Source organism: Gigantopelta aegis, chromosome 10, assembly GCF_016097555.1.
Source record: "Gigantopelta aegis isolate Gae_Host chromosome 10, Gae_host_genome, whole genome shotgun sequence".
Lineage (NCBI taxonomy): Eukaryota > Metazoa > Mollusca > Gastropoda > Neomphalida > Peltospiridae > Gigantopelta > Gigantopelta aegis.
The window spans coordinates 81867223-81891247 of record NC_054708.1 but is presented as its reverse complement, the minus strand read 5'-3'; the positions used below and the strand labels follow the sequence as shown (position 1 = coordinate 81891247).

Below are 24025 nucleotides of genomic sequence, written 5' to 3'. Positions count from 1 at the left end.
GTATATCAAAGGCCGTGGTATGTGCTATCTTGTCTGTGGAATGGTGCATATAAAAGATTCCATGCTACTAATGGAAAAAATGTAGCGGGTTTCCTCTCTATGACTGTGTCAAAATGACCAAATGATTGACATCCAATAGCCGATGATTAATAAATCAATGTGCTCTAGTGGTGTCGTTAAACAAAACGAACTCCTTTTTTGTAAAGAATTGGCAGCTGATTAAATTAATACTGTTTTGTTTTTGTTGTTTTTTAACGACACCACTAGAGCATATTGATTTATTGATCATCGGCTAATGAATGTCAATCCCGCTACATTTTTTCATTAGTAGCAAGGAATCTTTTATATGCACCATCCCACAGACAGGATATAACATACAACGGCCTTTGATATAACAGTCGTGGTGCACTGGGTGGAACGAGAAAAGGGGTACTGCTACAATGGACGACGAATTTGATTTTTGTTTAGTTACACTGATTAGATGTGTATGCTATTGGAGTGTTCTGGGGAGTCTTTTGGTTGTTGATTTGTTTCGTTTTGGGGTTTGTTGTCGTTTGTTTTGTTTTTGTTTGTTCGTTTGTTTTTGTTTATGTGTTGTTGTTGTTGTTGAGGGGTGGGGTGGGGCAGGCGCGTCTGCATGAATTGTAGCAGGGTTGTCTAAACTGTGGGGAGTGAAGTTTTAGCAGGCTTGTCTAAACTGTGGGGAATGAAGTTTTAGCAGGCTTGTCTAAACTGTGGGGAGTGAAGTTTTAGCAGGCTTGTCTAAACTGTGGGGAATGAAGTTTTAGCAGGCTTGTCTAAACTGTGGGGAGTGAAGTTTTAGCAGGCTTGTCTAAACTGTGGGGAGTGAAGTTTTAGCAGGCTTGTCTAAACTGTGGGGAATGAAGTTTTAGCAGGGTTGTCTAAACTGTGGGGAGTGAAGTTTTAGCAGGCTTGTCTAAACTGTGGGGAGTGAAGTTTTAGCAGGCTTGTCTAAACTGTGGGGAGTGAAGTTTTAGCAGGGTTGTCTAAACTGTGGGGAGTGAAGTTTTAGGTGACGTCAAGACATGCTTCCTTGAAAATATATTTTTAAAAAGTGGAAAATTTGCTTGAGCACCTACACCCCCTCCCTGTACACGCGCCGGTGGGGGGGGGGGGGGGGTTTCTTTGCACTTTGGGTTTGATTCTCTGGGGTTGAGCTACCTCCAGGATCCTGGGGGGGGGGGGGAGGATTTTTTTTTTTATCGACGCATTCAACACATTTTATTGACGGTTATATGGCGTCAGACATATGGTTAAGGACCATACATAATAATATTGAGAGACGAAACCCGCTAACGCCACTTCATGGGCTACTCTTTTCGATTAGCAGCAAGGTATCTTTTATATGCCCCATCCCACAGACAGGATAGTACATGCCACGGCCTTTGTTTCGCCAGTTGTGGAGCACTGGCTGGAACGAGAAATAGCCCAATGGGTCCACCGACGGGGATCGATCCTGGACCGACCGCGCATCAAGCGAACGCTTTACCACCAATCTGATTAAAATTAGCTCTACTGGGTCTCACCAGTAGATCTAACAGCATTGCATGGACTCCCATGTCCAGGTGACATTTCATCTATAAATAACAATTTAAATATCGACCAATTACACTTCGCCTTTTATAACGTTATTCAAATAGTCTAATTCATGTTACATACGCGTGTGTTTTAAAGTATGTCTTGAATCTCTGAAATGTTTTGGCTTTTTTAAACTGACCAAAGAGGAGAGATTTGTGTCCCCACCAGATTCGCTGCTTACTACCGATGAAGATGAAAACATACATTACATAACAAGCGGGAGAAACGCGTAATTCCCGTGTTGTGTTAACGCCAATCAGTGGCAATAACCAATCAAATCTGCCTGACAGAACAGAACAGAACAGAACTTTATTACGCTCAGGCCGTTACACAACGGCATATGAGGAACATGATATATAAACTGTAGTGACAAGATAGGGTTTACAGGAGACAATAGTACAATAGTATTAATACAAATGCAATAAAGTAATAGAGACAATAGTATAATACAAATGCAATAGAATAATAAGGAATAATATAATACAATTAGAATAAAGTAATGTAATGTCACATTATTGTAATTCCTACCAAATGTGCTAATCAGACATGCGCACACATATATACATGTATACTTGGGTAGTAATAAGACATTGTACATAATTCATATACATATATTTTAGGGTTTACTGCATTTATTAATAATTTCTTTTATTAATTTACATAATTTCTTGAGAACACTTATTTTGCTATTCGTCATTAGTTGTTTAAATTTCAGCGTACTTGGTTTATTATAATAATATGGCTTAAGCAAATTTTTACGGGAGTTAGTGAAATAAGTACATGTGAATAAATAGTGAAATTCGTCTCCAATATCATTATTGTTACATAATGTGCACGTTCGATCTTCCACTGGGGTGTTGTTCCAGCGTCCTGTTTCGATTGGTAAGTAGTGATTAGACGTTCTAAATTTGAGTAATATAGTCCAACATGTTTGTGGTAATATAATAAGATATTTTTCTAATCTAAGGTTTTCCTTAAATATAGTGTACGTTTTACCTTTTGATGATAAAGTTATGTTTGTATTCCATTGTTGTAAATACTGGTCGTTTTGTCTTAATTTTACTTGATTAAGAAGTAATTTTATGTATGAAAAGTTCCGTGACATCCAAACATTTGTCATGCCTAGCTGGTTAAATATATCTTCGACCATTTTTATCCATTTATAACTATATCCATTAACAGAAGAGTCGTGTAACATTAATTCATGCAGTAAAAACGATGATTTTGTTTGTTTACCAGATACGATACGGGCCCAAAAACTTATAATTCTTTGTTGAATAATTAGTTTAAGGGGTCTTCTTCCTAGTTCTCCATATAACATGAATAGCGGGGTGCCTTTTTTAACTGGTAAGATGTGTCTTAGGAATTTTATATGAATAGTTTCAATGATATCGATGTTTTCATAACCCCATATTTCGCACCCGTATAAGAGAATCGGGAGAACAATGGAATCAAATAGTTTTAATTTGCATTCTATTGAAAAGTTATTGTCTTTAGATTTAGACAGAACAAAGTACATTGCTTTTGTTGCCTTTTGAGTTAGTAGTTTTTTGCTTGTATTAAATTTATTTAGTTTGGTAAAAGTAATACCTAAGTATTTATATTCTTTTACGTTTTCAAGCACATCATGTCCAAGTGTAAAACCTTTCTTGTAATCATTACTGGTGCCATTGAAAATGATTATTTTAGTTTTACTTGCATTTACTTTGAGTTTCCATTTATTGCAATATTGTGAAAAGACATTTAGGGATTGTTGTAAGTCAGAGGCGTTTGATGCGAGAAGCGCAGTATCGTCAGCATATAATAAACATAAAAAGTAAAGAGCTGTTTTATCGAACGTTTCATCTCTATCCAGGGATACCCCAGTACAATTTTGGCTTTTTAAGTAATTATCTAGATCATTTAAATAAAGGGAAAACAGGACAGGCGACAAATTTTCTCCTTGTCGGACACCGATGTTGTATGGAAATAGCTCAGAGGTTTCGGTTTTTGTACAAATACATGACTTTATTCCTTGATACATTTGATAAATTATTTTAAAGAATTTTCCATTAATATTATTTTCTAACAGTTTCTGCCATAGGCAAGTTCTAGAAATAAGATCAAAAGCTTTTTGGAAATCTACAAAAGCACAAAATAATTTCCTTTTTCTTGTCTTTAAAAGTTCTATCAGAGAATGTATATTAAATAGATGGTCGGTAGTAGAGTAGCCTTTTCGGAAAGCAGTCTGAGATTCATTCAGTATATTATTTTCTTCAATAAAAGCATTTAATCGGTTATTTAAAATTGTGGTGAACAGTTTAGAGATGCAACAGAGCAATGTTATTGGTCTATAATTTTCTGGTAACGAACGATTTCCTTTATTTTTAAAAATGGGTTTAATTACTCCAGTCAACAATTCATTGGGAAAAACACTATTGTCGAAGATTATGTTAAACAGTTTAATATAGATTGGTAGTACTATGCCGGCAGTTGTTTTAATGTATTCATTAATGATATTGTCGATTCCAGGTGCCTTACCGTTTTTCAGTTGTTTTATAGCATTTAATATTTCATTTTCTTCAATTCTACTGTTTAAAACATTTTCACTATCTGAGTCTATGTTATTAAAGTTTATTTTTGTTTCGTTATCGTCCGATTCGCCTTTGTTTAGAGTTTGGAAAAAATGATAGAAATCATCTAACGGTGGTAAGTTATTATCTTCGTTAGGTCGTTTAAGTAGTTTGTAAAAAGCTTTTGGGTCGTTTGTCCTCAATTGTCGCATTTGTTTTTCAATATTAAATCTTTGGACGGAATGTTCTTTCAGCAAGGACTTTTTATACGTTTTACTTGCATTAATTAATCTTTGTTTATTTTCTAAAGTTATTCTTGAGTTATACGTTTTTTTGGCCTCATGATATTTTCCGCGTAGAATTCGACAACTGTGTGTCTTACCGAACAGCGATTGGTTACCTTTGAGTTTTACACGTCGCTTGATCGTGCACGATCGTGCATGACCTAGAGTCGATTCAGCCGCATCTAAAAATAGATTTTTCATAGCCTGTGTTGCAGTATCGACACATGTTTGAATGTCAACAGACTGATTATCAAGCATTGTGGATATGATTTCGAGTGAGTCCTGGTTAATTTTATTTTTAAATTCTGTTGATTTTTCAGGTTTCCATTTACTTGGCTTTTTGTTAGCTGAATATGTCATACAATTAGAAGTATCGTTATCGTTAGCATGTTTATCAACATTTAAGCTAAGTATTAAAGCACAATGTACATCTGAAAAAAGTGGGTCAAACTCACATACATCAAAATGTTTAGCTATTTTTAATAAATGATGGTTGCCAATGGCATAATCAACAACACTGCTATCTTTACAAGTCAGTTTTCCTATGTTTTTATCATGTCCTAATCTGCCATTTATTATATATAAATTGTGTGACTTACATATATTTAATAGTTTAATACCATGACTGTTTACTTTGCCAATATCTTGACTTGCTCTTTCTATGGGAATATTATATGATTCTAATTTGTATATGTCATTAAAAAAATCTAACATATCATTTTCCATGTTGTTTAGTATGTCAATGTCAGTATCAATTACAGTGTAATCTGGGAAACAATTTGTTCTAGCATTAAAATCACCTAGTAGTAAAAGTGGGCTATGTTCTTCTATGTGTTCAATAAGTTCACTTTCAATAATGTCAAAAATATTTTCTTTATAGTATGGGGATCCAATAGGAGGAATGTATACAACACCGATGGTTAGTTTTCCGTGAAGACCTGTAATTTCCGTGGGAATGCTAAACCAAGGCACATATTCAGAATTATTTGTGATATTGAAATCTATAGTAGAAGACAATTCATTTTTTTATACCAATGGCTATTCCACCTGATGAATTTAATCTTTTTGTCCCTGTTATTCAGAAGGAAGGTATAGCCAGGTAATAATGTTGACATGCAGTCTGTTTGATCTGTTTTTGTTTCAGTAAAACAAAGGATATCATACTTAGATATAAATTCTACAAATTCAGGGATTTTTAGTTTACTTCTCAGACCAAACACATTAATACTAATAAAAGATAATTGAGTATTTTCACAACTGTCACAAGAAGTCAGTGGATTGGGCTTGTTTTGGTATATTTCCCCAGCTACATAAGGTTGATCAGTTTTGACAGTGCTCATACAGGGTGGGTTAACATTTGTGGTGCTAATAGGAACCGTATGTACATTTATGGTATTGATATAACATGGGTCAATATTTGATATACTATCACAACACATATCAGCATTTGGGGTAATAACAGAAGGTAAATATACATTTGTAGTACTGACACACGGTGGGTTGACATTTATAGGTATATTATTAAATGGATTTACATGTAAATATACATTTGAATAGTAGGGTGGGCTAACATCTGTGGTGCTAATAGGAACTATATGTACATCTGTAGTAGTATTAACATAATATGGATAACTATGTGATGTACTATCACCAGGTATACCAACATGTGTGGTTCTAACAGGAGATAAATATACATTTGTAGTACTACAACAAGATGAGCTAATATAATTTGTAAGCAAATTATTCATTGCAGTTAAGTATACATTTGAGATACTATCACAGAGTGGGTCAACATGTGTTAACATATCATTAACTGCAGGTGGATGTACATTTGAAATATTATCACAAGGTATGCTAACATCTGTAGTACTAGCAGGAGGTAAGTATACATTTGTAGTACCACCACAAGGTGAGCTAATATCTGTAGACAGAGTATCAGCCGAGGGTAAATATACACTTGAAATACAGGGTTGTTCAACATATTCATTTGAATTATTATCACAGAGTGGGTTGTTGCTACTATTACAATTACTGGGTGGGTTAGTATTGTGAACTTTTTTGAGAGGTGTCTCAACTGTACTAATACTATCAGCAGTAACATGGCTCATGCTATCAGGTGAATCACAAGGTAAGTTATTTGCTATAGCAACATTACTTAAATTACCACTGTCACAGGGTACATCAATATTAGATAATATATCATAAGGTATTGTGGGACTGTGAACATGCTCACCTGTTAAGTTAGTGCTTCTATCACATACATCATAGCTAAAAGTATTGAAACATGGTATGTCATGTGTACATATGCTGCTACATGGTAAATCTGTATTACTTTTACATGTAGTAACCTCATATTGGTCAGAATTCATATCATATAAATCAACATTGTCAAAATCTTTCAAACAAGGTAACAAACGCAGCCGAAACAAACAGGTCGGTTTTTAAATGATGTAACAGACTTCTTTCTCATTCCACTGCGCTTGTGCCCGTTGCGGAGTTACTCGAGGACGCAAACCGCGAGATTTCGCCAAAAAATACCTATCTGCAAATTGGGGGGGAAAAGCAATGCGAGGCCACGACCATTGTTCAATTATTAACTGTTCCAATCGCATATGTCCGGGAAATTCGTTATCCTTCCATCGATATCCAGCCAATGGATATCGGAAACTTTTGTGGGTAATCGTTTCACGTAGAAAACGAGTTTAATGTTACTGCAAGTACGGGGGTTTGTTCGGCACATTTTGTAGGAGGGAAGCCAGTGAACGCATAAGGGACCAACACCTTACCGGTTCTGTACAGGACGTTGCTACACAGGGCGGTCTAGTATTCTAAGATATGGTGGAAAACACATTAACAGTAAAGAAAATAAATATATAGTTAGTATATAACGAAAATATATGTATATTTCGGATTATACTCAATAAAATATATAACGTGTGCGTGTGTAAATATATTTTTTAAAATATGTAGTCAGGACGGCTCTGTACAGAACGTTCCTACACAGGGGGGTCTAGTATTCTCTACTTAGATATGGTAGTAAACAGTAAATCAAATCAAATAAATATATATTTTGTATATACAGAAAATATATGTACTCAATAGAATATATAACTTTTAATGTTATTATTACTCAGTATGTTTCAAATTTAATTATAAGTATTGTCTGTTATTTCTTTTACGTTCATCTAGGTAAGAAAAAAACACATCATCCGCAAACTTATGTGAGAACGGCTTCGCCGATTCACACAGTTTACGGATAATTTATTTTGTTCATACCCCGATGAACGTAAAAGAAATAACAGACACTCCTTAAATAATAATAATAATAATGATATATAAATATATAGAGAGAGATGACGGCTCTGTACAGGACGTCCCTACACAGGTCCGTCTAGTATTTTATATACTTGGATATGGTGGAAAACACATTAACAATAAAGAAAATAAATATATTTTGTATAATACTCAATGCGTTCGTGTTGACACTGTATAACAACGTGTATGGGTAAACAGAACGGCACCTACCTTCAACCCCCCCCCCCCCCCCTCAAATTCCCCTTTTTTAAATTCCCACTTTCTGGATATACATGTAACAGTATAAAATATCTTCTTTTTTTTAACTTTTCCCAATTAGATAGACACTAAGAAAAATGTAACAAAACACATTCTGATATATATATATATATATATATATATATATATATATATATATATATATAACAAAACACATTATATATATATATATATACACATATATATGCTCTTTAATTTGAACCATTCCGCTGTAAATGTCAGCGGACCGCTTTTCTCGGCCATTATAACATCTAATTCGAAATATGTACATGCTAGTTGCCACAGTTTAACATCTTCTGCGAAGCTACTCAAGTCGCCCATAAAAACCTGTCTGTCACGCCCCCCAATTTGTTATTAGCCGTGATAGAGACTATTTCGTCAAGGGACGTTACTCTTCGCACGCATGCGCAATAGGAATGTGAAAGTAACCTGTAATCACGTGGTGTGGTAACTCCTTGGGTACGGCATGTTGGTAGTGACGGAAACACGACATCTAGCTATAAAACCAGGTTCGTTTGGTTCTCGTGGTCATTCTCGTCTCGCAGTGAACTATAAACGTAAACGTGAGCAGATTTTAGTTGTCACCCGTCCGTCCTTTACTTCACAGCAAACATGGTAAGTAGAACGTCTATTCACATTTTAAATAACATCGTAATATCTTAGTAGGTTGGATTGGTATTAAAAATGTTATTATCAGAGAGGTTAGTTCACCAAGGTAAACATCTACGGTCCGTGTTTTAACATTTTGACATTTATTGGACCCGATGTTTACAACTTTAATAGCAAAAACAAGCGTGCGTTTTCCGCTCAGATTTCAGGCGGAATCGATACAACCATGGAATTAATTATTTCGTGGCGAAATATGAGATGTACTAAAAAAATATAAACACTTACTGTATAAAGAAAACCTCCCGACTTACGTTTTACGTATAAATAGACAGTTTGTCCAAATAGTAATCCTGCATTAATCCAATTGTCAGTTACGAACAAAATCTCGAATATTCCCGCCGGCCATTATGAGCATATTTAAAATGTGATTGAAAACTGTTGGCGGAATCGGATTATTTTTATTATTCGTCTCTGGTTCACGAGTTTCTTCCACGATACTTAATGGAATATCACGTTTAATAATGATAATGATAATAATAATAATAAATAAACTAATTAATGAATAATATTTTTTTTTAATCAGTTAACTAAATAATATAATAAATAATTAATACTTAATAAATAATAGTAAATTACTGAATAATGTTAGTAATTATAATAAATAACATAATAAATAAATTATTGATTTAATAATAATAAATAAATTAATTAATTAATTTAATTATTAACTAAATGAAAACGTGGTTTTTTCATTTATAAATGTTTCCATCACACACACACACACACATATATACACACAAGATAGAGGGGGGTTGGGGGAGACAGACATAGAGAGATGAAACGGGGTAGCAAGAGATCACACATTTGCTTGTTTCTTGTTGTTTTCTTGTTAATGTGCATTATTCGTAATTAATGTGCATTATTCGTAATTTAGTGTGCTTACCCATGTTTAACACACATTGGTATGAGGCCGTTGTCTCAAGCAGCAATTGTCACCAAGTCACACTTATGAATTAATTATATTCAACAAAACAGTTAATATTCAAATGGTTACATAGGAATCAAAATACACATCGATTTAGCCAATGTGCAGACAGGCACAAGGCAGTTATCACAAGCAGTCACAGTTATACATTAATTATTACAATAAATGTTCATCTGGTTACCAGACAATCCTCAACAACACAGTTCATGTTAAATTAGTCAAGTAGGAATAAATTATCACGAACAGCAGTTGTCATCAACAGTATGAATGAAACACATCAATGCAATACAACTGTGTGTTGAGTATAACCTCGCAACCATATGACAATATTTTGTAATTAATGCATAAGTGTGACTTGATGACAATTGCTGCTTGTGATAACTGCCTTGTACCTGTCTGCACATTGCCTAAACCGATGTGTACTTTGATTCCTACTTAACCGTTTGAACATTAACTGTGTTGTTGACGATTGCCTCACAACCATATGAACATGTTTTGTAATTACAAAGCTGTGCAGATTTGTTATGTAACTACATATGACTTACAGTACAATTTTTGAAAGTAGTTAAATGAATGTTTCAAGGAATAAATTAGATGGAGCTGACAATCATTATAACATTTTAGATTTACATGTATAAAATATTTTCAACAGCCAGTTTAACTTTCAAATTGTGTTTCCCCATTTCTTTGTGTGTCTATTCACCTTTCCCCAGAACTTGCTATAAAAGATTAATATATATATTATGAAAGATTAATGAAACTATTATAATCAATGATTTTTTAAGTTGTGGGGTTGGGCGCTGTGCATGTTAATTACAAGAAATTTATATTAATGTGGGTTTTTTTTATTAAATAAAAACCCTAAAATAACTCATAATCAGTAATTATAGCTAAAAAACAAAAAAATTAAAATTAAAACAAAAAAGAAGAGTAAAAATTAATAATAAATAAATAAATAAATAAAACCCTTAAAATAACTAATGACCTGCAATGATAATTAAACTAAGATTTTTTTTTAAGAAAAAAAAGAAGAGAAAAACCTTTGAAACACATGTAAGCAATGGCCTGTAATAATATTTAAAAAAAATACTAATAATTTTTAAAAAAGTAAATAAACGAAGGCCTTAAAATAAGTAATATGACCTGTACTGACAATCATTATTTTAATAATAAAAAAGAATAATACACCCCAAAACTTGAATGTGATATTATTATTAATAATGCATATAATGCAACCCACACAAAGCACATATATAGAAACAAAAATAACAAAATAAATAATCATTCAACAATATTTCTTTTTATTGCTTGATACGAATAATTCTCGTTCAGCAATATTTTCATTCCGCATTTTCGATGTGCCAGGATAAAAATAGCTTTCAAATATTTAAATGTGTCATCTTCAAACATCTAATCCTGGAAAAGTTACCAAAGGTATTGTACTTAATATTTTTGTCTGAAATTTATTAAAATATGTTGTTGTACGTGTAGGCGCTTAAATAAAGCACATATGCCTGATTTTATTAAATCGTGATTGCAAATGGAAAATTCGATCCAATGGATAAACGTTACGGCACAGCAATAAACATCACAATAATAAATATAGTGTCGGAGACGTTTATCTTGATGAACTACAGAGAGGCGTGTGCTTGAAGCCCTCGCTTGGGTGGCAACCTCCCCCCCCCCAACCCCCCATCCTCATTCTCAACCCACAAATTGGGCCGTCGTACTAGCACGTCCTGTCTGTGGGAAAGTACATACAAAGATTACTTCCTGCTAATGAATGGGAAAATGTAGTATTGCATGTAAAAACTATACCAAAATTATTTAAAATGTTTAAAACTACATTCCCTGGAATATTTTTATTATTTAAGCATATAGAACAGAAAATCCAATTACGTTTGGTGCATATATGACGCCGCACTCCGCATTGGTTTCACTACGCTGACTTATCCAGGTCAAAAACAAAGCCATGATTTTGAAAGTGGAACACTTTTGACGGGCTCGTACCGATCTCGGTTTTCATTGGCTTATCACAAGTATAGAATTCCCCAACAAGAGATCACGTGAGATTTCGCAATTTTTGAACAAATTTAACTGTCTTGATTGACAGGTCCAAAACATATTTATACCCATAGAGGTATGGTACAACGCCTTTTCAGGGGTCGGTGAGTGGGGGATTTGCCTTGAAATTTTGACAGTGGCCAGCTGTTGGCATACACGTTACATGTAAGGGGGTGTTACTAATTACGTAACGCTCTAGGGGTAGAGGAAGAGGGTACTGTGTTCAATTTACGTAACATTTTATAAGACTGTTATTTTTATTCATTACTTAGACCTAAAAAGGTGGTGGTGGGGGGGGGAAATGCGCCGTCAGTCTAGGATCGAACTCCATCGGTGGGTATACAAAAAGACCATGGTATGTGATATCCTGTCTGTGGGATGGTACATATAAACAATCCCTTGCTAAAAAAAAATGTAGCGGGTTTCCAAGGCGCGTGTGCAGGGATTTCAGCGGGGCTGGGGTTATAGACTGTGTTTAGCGAAGTTTATATGGGGCCATGCTCCCCCCCAAAAATACATTTCAATTGTTTTTTAAGCTTGGGCAAGTAAGGGTTTCGACCTCCAATACCCTCCCCCTGCACATGCACCCGATTCCTCTCTAAGATTATGTCAAAATTACCAAATGTTAGACATCCAACAGCAGATGGAAGGAAGGATAGGATATGTTTTATTTAACGACGCATTCAAAACATTTTATTTACGGTTGTATGGGGTCGGATGGTTATTAAATCAATATGCTTTATCTTTGATGTCGTTAAACAATCCCCCACCCCCAACTTTACCCTTTCCAAACGAAATAATATTTATTTGAATTTGTCAATTTTAACACGTAAAATTAAGAAGTGAAAACGTTCATTGTCTACTTTAGTATATTTTATTTAAAAATATATACATTATTAATGTGTTACTAGTATACAAACTAAACTTTGTAAGTTCTACTAGCACTTTATACAATATCAGTTCTGAAATAGGAAGATACGACTGTCGATAATACGTTGTCAAGATCAAACCGGTTTTAACTAAAGACTCTAGTACCGTATTCTCAACCAAACGTTCTTCATACAGCGCAAGATTTCTCTTTTAATTTTTTGAGACGAACCTTACAATTTGAAATCGGCAAACGCACGTGTTAACTGAAAACTGACAACAGGCTGTCGTTTGTGCTTTGCCGAGCTATGGCGACACAGGCGACGAATCAAGCGTATACGTTTGACGATATCCGTTAATAGCGAACACACACGACTTTTTTAAAAGTGCATTTGAGTTTGTATTTCACATTTGTACATGATGTTATAATATGGTAACCGGAGAATGTACATTTAACATCCAATACTGGATTTTAATTTAATACTCTAATGGTGTCGTTAAACAAAACAAACAGCATGAGTTCAACCTGTACCCCCTTTCATTGGTTAGGGTAGTTTTAGGCATAGGGTTAGGGTTAGTCTTTAGAGCCTTTGGTATAGAGGGATACGGGTCGAACTCTTTACCCTCATCGCAACCCAACATGTTCTCATTCATTCGTAAACTGTTTTCCAAGATTTGGTTTTACTGACCCGTCGCAGGTCCCTCAGTTCGCCGTCAAGGGGATGGCGCGGGCGGGATAGTGACTAAACAACCATCAAATATTCACACACCGTAGGGGGCCTACTCGTATCCAAAGCTACACTAATTCCAAGGAAAGAAAATGTTACAGACGTACGAAGATTCTAGCAACGGGTGTGATTGCCCAATCTTCAGCGTTCAGATGGGAGGGGGGGGGGCGTTTTCGTTAATACATGTATACGTGTTAAAATATGTATACATAGGCCTACATATGTTTTACTTTAAAATATTTTAATTTTTCTTCTTCAGAGGGAATGTATCAGTATCCACGTTGGCCAGGCAGGAGTGCAAATCGGCAATGCATGCTGGGAGTTGTACTGTCTGGAGCACGGAATCCAGCCTGACGGTCAGATGCCGTCTGACAAGACGATTGGGGGAGGGGACGACTCCTTCAATACGTTCTTCAGCGAGACGGGGGCGGGCAAGCACGTGCCCCGGGCTATCTTCGTCGATCTCGAGCCCACTGTTGTAGGTCAGTAGTTTTGGCTGTGTACTTTGTATTGTTTTTGAAAATACAAACGTCATGGCGGCCACATTCCAAGAATCCAGTGATATTTCGGTTGGAGCACCATTTGAGCCTGCAGCAAGTTGCCTCTTCATTGGACCAAGTGACAAAGTAACCAACGTCAGACAAACAAATAACCGCAGTTTAAAATATGTTTAAAAATATTTACCCTATAAATGCACAATCATTGTCCTAACTAATGTAAAGAATTATATATTTAAAAAAAAAACCCGAACTACAGCACACATGTAGCATGGCTGTCCATAAATGCGCCATCTTGAATTAAAACCAAATGTCGACCTATTCATTGAATATTTTGATTTGTCTCTCCAGACGAGGTTCGTACCGGAACTTACCGCCAACTGTTCCACCCGGAGCAGCTGATCACCGGCAAGGAGGACGCCGCCAACAACTACGCCCGCGGCCACTACACTGTGGGCAAGGAGATCGTCGACATCGTCCTTGACAGGATCCGGAAGCTGGCCGACCAGTGCACCGGTCTCCAGGGATTCCTCATCTTCCACAGTTTCGGCGGAGGAACCGGTTCGGGTTTCACCTCTCTGCTCATGGAGCGACTCTCCGTCGACTATGGGAAGAAATCCAAGCTGGAGTTCGCTGTATACCCAGCACCCCAGGTTCGAACTTTTAAAATAATCTCGGGGTGGGGGGGGGGGGGGGGGGGGGGGGGGGGGGGACATAGTTCAGTGGTAAAGCGCATGCTTTGTGCGTTTTTAATCTATGGTCGATCCCCGTCGGTTGGTCCATTGGGTTATTTCTCGTTGCATGTAAGCGTACGAGGCAGGATGGGGGGGGGGGGGGGGGGGGCTGCCCTGCCACTAGTGCTGGAGCAAAACTTCAAATTCGGGCAAAAATGATACAGATATTCGGGTAAAATGTGCTAACCTGAGACCTTTTTTACCATGTATTTCCATCATTCTACCTTCAAAATTAATTGTAATCCATGTAAATATGCGAAGAGATTTGGTAGTAATGGTAATATGAATAAATGTTGTTATCCAAATTCGGTCATTTTCGTTTAATTCGGGGGAAATCCAGAATGCGCGCCTACAAAAATGAGGCGTAGGCCTATGTCGACATTCCAACCAGGACAAGGACAAGATTGTTTAATGTGCACATTTAGAGCAAGCTGTTGTAGCGCACGCCTATCCTGGGCACAGGGGCCGGCCTCGGCCGGTCCGTCTGTCCAGGACAGGAAAGGTGGGGGGAGGGGAACCACTTGCGCTGGCAGGTGCAAGAGAGCACCAGCAACCCGATAGTAATCGGTAGCAGGCGGAGGTTGGTATGGGGCTATGGAATTTGGAATGTCCCGTAGGATTAAGCCAAAGAGATTGGGTGCTCAATTTTGATGAAGGAAGTTTGGCGCAATTTTCAACGGTCGATCTAAATATAATGTAAGGAGCTACGTATAGTTTTGGAGTTTAGTAAGCCGAAAGTAGCTCGTTAATTGGACCTAGTCGGTGTTGAGGTGTCTCCCTAGGTTGCGCATATGGGCCCTTAAAGGGGTTTGATCTGTTCAGACCTTCCAACCAGTGCACCGCCAGTGTTGTATCAAAGCACGTAGTATGTGCTATTCTGACTCTGGCATGGTGCATATTAAACATCCCTTGTTACCCATATATAAATGTAGCGGGTTTCCTCTCTAAGACTTTCAGAATTACATGTTTGATATACAACAGCAGATTAATACATAAGTGTGCTTCAGTGGTGTCGTTAAACAAAACAATTAACTAAAATAATCTGTGTTTTAAAATAGCCACTTCAATAACAACGGAATGTCCACGGTGTTTTCCTTAAAATTAATAGCAAGGCCTGACTACCAGAAATTATGTCCACCGCAGAAATGAAATAGTAAATAAAAATAATAACTGGTTTCAAATATAATTTCGGGAGGGTCTGCGGTTGTTGTTTTTCTGGGGTTGTTTGACTGGGATCTGGCGTTGATGGATTGGGATTGTATATAATAATTTGAAAAGCAAAATGGTTCAGTAGGTAGTGCACTCAATCAGGTGATGAGTCTTAGCATCGAACCCATTCGACGAACCTCTAGGGCGCTCCCCGTCACAACTATTCTTTATTCCACGACTGATATATCAAAGACTGTCACATGTGATGTCCTGTATTGAAAATGCATAGACAAGATCCCAGGCTGCTAACAATCGTATGTTGTTGTTTTTTTCTCTGAATCAAACAGCCGATGACTTAATGCTCTAGTGGAATAGATAAACAATATTTTTAAGCGTCTGCTAGTCTTGTACAATATGATTTGTAATGAGCAGTCACTTGTCTAATGGTACAATAAGGAATGTTTCATATTACCTGTAAAAAAAATAATAAGACTTGTGAAAACGTTTATAACATTGCTTACATATTAACTTTTCATTGCAGATCTCGACGGCTGTAGTGGAACCGTACAACTCCATCCTGACCACCCACACCACCCTGGAGCACTCCGACTGCGCCTTTATGGTCGACAACGAGGCCATCTACGACATCTGCCGTCGTAACCTTGACATCGAGCGTCCGACGTACACCAACTTGAACAGACTTATGGCGCAGATCGTCAGTTCCATCACCGCCTCTCTCCGCTTCGACGGCGCCCTCAACGTCGACTTAACCGAGTTCCAGACCAACTTGGTGCCCTACCCACGAATCCACTTCCCCCTGACCACCTACGCCCCGGTGATCTCCGCTGAGAAGGCATACCACGAACAGTTGTCTGTTGCCGAGATCACCAACGCAACCTTCGAGCCTGCCAACCAGATGGTCAAGTGCGATCCTCGTCACGGAAAGTACATGGCCTGCTGCATGCTGTACCGTGGTGACGTCGTGCCCAAGGACGTCAACGCCGCCATCGCCACCATCAAGACCAAGAGGACCATCCAGTTCGTCGACTGGTGTCCCACCGGTTTCAAGGTCGGCATCAACTACCAGCCGCCCACCGTCGTCCCGGGAGGTGACTTGGCCAAGGTCCAGCGTGCCGTCTGCATGTTGAGCAACACGACCGCCATCGCCGAGGCGTGGGCGCGTCTCGACCACAAGTTCGACTTGATGTACGCCAAGCGCGCCTTCGTTCACTGGTATGTCGGTGAGGGTATGGAGGAGGGGGAGTTCTCGGAGGCTCGCGAGGATCTGGCTGCCCTAGAAAAGGACTACGAGGAGGTTGGCGTCGACTCTGTGGAGGGCGAGGGTGAAGAGGAGGGTGGTGATGAATACTAAGCGACTTCCAAGTCTTCCGTCTAGAACCGTCCTAATTTATACCCCAACGAGAAGCTGTAACTAGTGTTTGCAATAAAATTAACATAACAAATACGTGTATTTTGTTTTCAATGTGAAGAGCAGCTGTCTAAACTGGGTTGGGGGATTCGGGTTCTAGCTTAGTGTATAGCGCTCGCTTGAGGTGCTTGGATCGATACGTGAATTGAATTCCTTCTAGTTGGGCTTTTCCTGTCTCAACCAGTGCTTCATGATTGGGATATTAAAGGCTATGACATGTGATGTCTCTGGTTAAGAGCATTATAAAAGATTCATTGCTGCTAATGGAATAATGTAATTGCAATGGTTTCCTTCAAAGATGGGTGTCCGAAGTAAAACGTGTTTGACATTTAATAGCAGATGTGCTCTAGTGGTGTTAAACCAAATACACTTTTAACTGTTAACGTGGACACGAGCAAGAGTGTACAGAGGTAAATAGGGTCGTACACAGGACATAGTTTGTGGAGGAAAGGGCACATAAACAAATTCGCCAAAAGGGTGTCCCACTGGGAATATTTTACATGGATTCATTCTTTAATCTTTCTAGTAAATGAATGTTTTGTATAACACAACGTTAGCACATAAATAACTAAAGTACTAATCAAAATTAAACCCAGGTGATTTTCCAGTCTTATATATTAGTTAAAAAAAATCTCTGGAATAAAAACCATAAATATGTGTCAGTATTATCATGACCTGTTGCGGTATTCAAACAACCGGTACAAAAAAATGACAATAAATGACCTGTTGTAGATAGACTGAGATGTATTTACAATTTTACTGCTAAACATGTGTACTTTGAAACGGACCATAACATCCTGGTTGATACTGATTAGATATTGATTTTGTTTTTTTGTTAGTAGGTTATGACATCTGTCCTGTTGAAAGTGCGGGGGCCAGCTTTGGTAATAGAACATAACATTATTACAAAGCCGGTGTCCATTGTACGTGATCGATCCTGCGGTCCATTACTCGCCCCGCGAACGCTCTACCAATGAACTACTCTATTTTTCCGTTGGCAGCAAGAAACCTTTTTCAAATTTTATTAATTGTACGCCACCAAAAGGAATGTTTCAGTATGAATGTCGCAGTTTTTCTTCTCAGGGAAGGATGCGAAAACGTTTTAGTGATCGAGCGATCGCCTAAAATGTGATGGACCTCGATGAGTTCTGGTGTTCTCCCATCTCCCGCTAGTGTTACTGGACTAATATACGTGATATGTACTGTCACGTTTATGAGAAAGTGCATTTAAAAGATCGCTTGCTGCTTTCTCGCAGAGTTTGTTCGTTTGTTTTGTTTAACGACACAACTAGAGCATATTGATTTATTAATAATCGACTATTGGATGTCAACCATTTGGTAATTTTGACTCGTATAGTCAGAGGAAACCCGCTACTTTTTTCTAATGCAGCAGGGGATCTTTTATATGCACCATTCTACAGACAGGATAGCACATACCACATCCTTTGATATACTAGTCGTGGTGCACTGGCTGGAACGAGAAATAGCCCAGTGGGTCCACCGACGGGGATCGATCCCAAACCGACCGTGCATCGAGCGAACGCTGTACCACTAAGTACAAATAAAAGATCCCTTGCTGCTAATCGGAAAAGTAGCCCATGTAGTGGCGACAGTGGGTTTTATCTCAAAATCTGTGTGGTCCTTAACCATATGTCTGACGCCATATAACCGTAAATAAAATGTGTTGAGTGCGTCGTTAAATAAAACATTTCTTTCTTTCCAATAGCTGATGATTAATAAATCAATGTGCTCTAGTGGTGTCCATAAACAAAACAAACTTTAACTTTTTTGTTGGGTGGTGGTTAACATTAGTTACATTTAGTTGGGTGGTGGTTAACATTAGTTACATTTAGTTGGGTGGTGGTTAACATTAGTTACATTTAGTTGGGTGGTGGTTAACGTTAGTTACATTTAGTTGGGTGGTGGTTAACGTTAGTTACATTTAGTTGGGTGGTGGTTTACGTTAGTTACATTTAGTTGGGTGGTGGTTAACGTTAGTTACATTTTGTTGGGTGGTGGTTAACATTAGTTACATTTAGTTGGGTGGTGGTTAACATTAGTTACATTTAGTTGGATTTAGTTGGATGGTGGTTAACATTAGTTACATTTAGTTGGGTGGTGGTTAACGTTAGTTACATTTTGTTGGGTGGTGGTTAACGTTAGTTACATTTTGTTGGGTGGTGGTTAACGTTAGTTACATTTTGTTGGGTGGTGGTTAACGTTAGTTACATTTTGTTGGGTGGTGGTTAACGTAAGTTACATTGTGTTGGGTGGTGGTTAACATGAGTTACATTTAGTTGGGTGGTGGTTAACATTAGTTACATTTTGTTGGGTGGTGGTTAACATTAGTTACATTTTGTTGGGTGGTGGTTAACGTTAGTTACATTTTGTTGGGTGGTGGTTAACATTTGTTACATTTGTTGGGTGGTGGTTAACATTAGTTACATTTAGTTGGGTGGTGGTTAACATTAGTTACATTTAGTTGGGTGGTGGTTAACATTAGTTACATTTAGTTGGGTGGTGGTTAACGTTAGTTACATTTAGTTGGGTGGTGGTTAACGTTAGTTACATTTAGTTGGGTGGTGGTTTACGTTAGTTACATTTAGTTGGGTGGTGGTTAACGTTAGTTACATTTTGTTGGGTGGTGGTTAACATTAGTTACATTTAGTTGGGTGGTGGTTAACATTAGTTACATTTAGTTGGATTTAGTTGGATGGTGGTTAACATTAGTTACATTTAGTTGGGTGGTGGTTAACGTTAGTTACATTTTGTTGGGTGGTGGTTAACGTTAGTTACATTTTGTTGGGTGGTGGTTAACGTAAGTTACATTGTGTTGGGTGGTGGTTAACATGAGTTACATTTAGTTGGGTGGTGGTTAACATTAGTTACATTTTGTTGGGTGGTGGTTAACGTTAGTTACATTTTGTTGGGTGGTGGTTAACGTTAGTTACATTTTGTTGGGTGGTGGTTAACATTTGTTACATTTGTTGGGTGGTGGTTAAAGGAAACATGACACGAGACCATATTATAGCTCATTTTAAAAGAAAAATGATATAAAAATAATATACAAATAACTTTATAACAATAAAATACGTGTAGTTAACTTAAAATGAAGAAATTACGCTAACCAGTATCAAAGTACAATTTATGCATATTTCTTCGTGAGCGTTCGGAAAAAAAGGGAAGTGACGTCAGAGCCGCTGTACTCTTCCATTGTTGTTAACTGTTTATATATGGAGTAAGGGGCTTACGATCTTTTCAGTCCAACAGTGCCGTACTGCGCGGCCTTCGGGTGTAATAATAAACAGTTTAAACGATCGGGATTGTCTTTTTATGGTTTTCCAAAGGATTGTATCCGAAGAAAGACGCGTGTATTTTATCGCAAAAGAAAAGATTGGACACCAACACCGCATAGTACTTTGGTGTCCGCCTAATTACAGCCCGGAGCCCGAACGTTACCCGGAGACAAAAACAGTACTCGGTTGCGAATGCCGAGGTGTACATTGTACATATTTGGCACAAAGATACACCTCAGCATGATGTATTTATATATGTTAAAACAAAAATGTAGAATTTTTTATTTATTTATTTTTGGGAAAAAAAAAAGATTTTTCATGTTAGGGCTGTAGGCCTACATAACAAAATCTGTATTCACCGTCCGAAGAAGGAAACGTCAATAAGTAATTAAATATGGCATATACAAACATGGGATTTGGCATGAGGATACATCTCAGTACGATGTATTTAAATATGTTTTTAAAAAACGTGTAGAAAACAATAATAATTTTAAATAATGTTTTTAATCTTCGGGCGGAATACGTTACCAAAACCGTTCCTCATCGCCCGAAGCCCCAAAGCAACACGAAGTTCAATACAAAAAACCCCACTACTGTCGGTGTCGAAATAACTATTATGTTTCATCCACGGGCTGACTTGAGAATCGGAGTGTTGTTTTAGTTAATTGGTCCTTTCTTTCCGTGGCCTGCACATGTGATTCCTGATTGGCAGGTGTATATTGCAGGGTATCGACCAGGTAAGTGATTACCACGGTCTAGACATGCGTACAAAATACGTGCCAGTTTTTTTTAAGATTACAGGGTATTGTGGCGTAACCTGTCGCGACTATAGTACAATGTTAATGGACATTATCAGCCGCCCTACTTCATTACTGTAAATAATGCTGTAAAACCCTTGATTAAGTAGACTTTCCCATCTAAAATTACAAAACTGACCAATTACGTAGTACCAAAGAAAAGAAAATTATCACTTGGGTATCGTGAGTGGTCGTTTTTACTCTAACGCACCCTACCAATAGGCCTAATAATATGCTACTTTTTTTTATGAGAGAAAAATACTATAACCCCATTTCGTTCTATTGATGCAAATAGAAATATATTTAGTTTAAAAGTTGATTATACTCTCAAGTCATTTATGTTGTTTTACAAGCCAGGTTAATGAAAGTGAAGCGCCTTGTCGTAAATTAGAGCGTTTGTTTACACTGTGCATACAGATTTCATTATGTACAGCCCGAACATAAAAAATGCGATATTTTCTAAAAAAAAAAAAAAAAAAAAATGTTTGTCCTACAGTTATATTTTTTACATATTTAAATACATCATATCGAGGTGTATCTTTATGCTAAATATGAACAGTATACACCTCGGCATTAGCATCCGAGTTTTGGTTTTGTTTCCGGGTTACTTTCGGGTTCCGGGCTGTAAATTGGTCGACCGGTCTGGTCTGGCACCATCAGTTTCTCCACCCTCCGACTCGCTATCCGTTTTTTCTTCAGTATCACTGTTGTAAGTAAATGTGTGTCTTTCTTCATTTACTAACAGCTCATATTGATACGGCAAAACGTTTTGCGAACGAACACTCATTGTTTTGGTAAGCTGTGCAAGTCTTAGATTCTTTATGAGTGGTACGGACTAATGCTTTTAAGTGTAAGGCTTCAGATCAAGCGACGCGTCTCTGACGTCAGGGACCTCGTGATTGCCCTGCTCATTAAAGATCGGCAATTTCCGCTAAGAGCTCGTATCTGGGGTTCTATTATGGAGATATTTTAAGTAATTAATTTTTTATAATTTTTATTTTTAGGTGATTCAATTTATAATTAATTGTACATGGTTGGTGCCAAATATGGTTTACGTGACATGTTTCCTTTAACATTAGTTACATTTTGTTGGGTGGTGGTTAACATTAGTTACATTTTGTTGGGTGGTGGTTAACGTTAGTTACATTTTGTTGGGTGGTGGTTAACATTTGTTACATTTTGTTGGGTGGTGGTTAACATTAGTTACATTTTGTTGGGTGGTGGTTAACGTTAGTTACATTTTGTTGGGTGGTGGTTAACATTAGTTACATTTTGTTGGGTGGTGGTTAACATTAGTTACATTTTGTTGGGTGGTGGTTAACATTAGTTACATTTTGAAAGAAGTGCATTTTCTCTACAAGAGTGGTTTTTGCATTTTCAAAAACTGAAATACAATTATACATTATATTTTGTTCACATTCGTGCTACACCTGCATCGACGTGACCGTCTGGTCTTGTTAGGCATTTTACTAACTTTGGATAATGTTCTATATTGGTAACTCAGTCTTACGTATATAGATGCTTGTTTGTAATGCCCGGCGCAGACGAGCGTTTTTTAACGCATGCGTCTTGCGTTAAAAAACGCATCCGTACGAACGCAGTAAAAACGCATCGTGTGCGACCCCCTCTGCGTTGCGTTTTTTAGCGCTGCGTCGATTTTTCAAATATCAAACATGTTTGATTTTAGACGCACAAACGCATCCGTCTCCTGCCGCATCCGTCTAAAAACGCACGTGTGCGCCTACTTGCGTCTGCGTTGCGTTCACATTTTTATATTGACCAATCATCTGTCTATTCAGTAACATGCCTTTCATGTTATCTACGGTGGCTGCCATTCTGGACATGTCAGACGAAATGTTATTCCAAATTAACTTTCTACGAAGTTAGGGTATTTATAGCCATATTACGAAAGCATATTGTAAAAATAGTGATTCAGTAAAATCACGGTATTTCGTGCATACCACCGTAGGAAATGTATTGCAATTTATGAAAAAAAACAAGCCAATGTCATATATCAGTGTGAAACAGCATATAACGAAATTAAGAATTATTGGTTTCAGTGATGAATAGAATTGTGAAAACAGACCCGACCATTAAAAATGACTAACATGTAAATGTTTCAACACAAATAATTTCCAACCGCTCATCTTTGAAACAAAGACTAGGCATGTGTAATTAATGACATTTCTAAATAGATGAAATTAAAAAATATAAATTATTGCATTCATTGTACTATGCCTAATAATAATAATTAAAACAAACAATTGTGAAATAAGAAAGATTTATATCGTAATAGTACATTGTACATAATGTTTTAAATAAAGTTTATTATGTTTTAAAATGTATTAATAAATTACATTTAATCTTTGTTATTTTTCCTAGAGTAAAGTATAAATAAATTAATTAATTAAAGAAATTGTCAGTGGATCACAGGAAGGCATCGCAGGTAGGCGCACACGAGACGCATCCGTCTGCGTTGAGTCTGCGGTTTTTTTAACGCAGACGCATGCGTTAAAAAACGCTCGTCTGCGCCGGGCATTATACCACAGAAAACATTCGGAGTGGACAGTTTTTGTTAGTTTAATGTTAAAATTTCGCGTTTAGTTAAAGGTTGTTTTGTTTAACGACACCACTAGAGCACATTGATTTATTAATCATCGGCTATTGGATGTGAAACATTTGGTAATTCTAACACGTAGTCATCAGAGGAAACCCGCTACATTTTCCTAATGCAGCAAGGGATCTTTTATATGTACTTTACCACAGACAGAAAAACATATCACGGCCTTTGACTAGTTGTGGTGCACTGGTTGGAACGAGAAAAAAACAACAATCAGTTGAATGGATCCACCGAAGTGATTC

At 37.3% G+C, this 24025-nt stretch overlaps 1 protein-coding gene and 1 pseudogene across 1 annotated transcript; both read left to right on the top strand.

The window, feature by feature from the left end:
- The first annotated feature begins 8420 nt into the window (after window positions 1-8420).
- Window positions 8421-24025, top strand: part of LOC121382787 — a 26474-nt pseudogene continuing 10869 nt past the window's right edge.
- On the top strand, window positions 8482-17104 carry LOC121382785 (tubulin alpha-2/alpha-4 chain-like). Its single transcript, XM_041512387.1, has 4 exons — window positions 8482-8623; window positions 13521-13743; window positions 14110-14411; window positions 16183-17104. The coding sequence occupies exons 1-4, from the start codon at window positions 8621-8623 to the stop codon at window positions 17011-17013; spliced, it is 1359 nt and encodes a 452-aa protein (XP_041368321.1). The 5' UTR covers window positions 8482-8620; the 3' UTR covers window positions 17014-17104.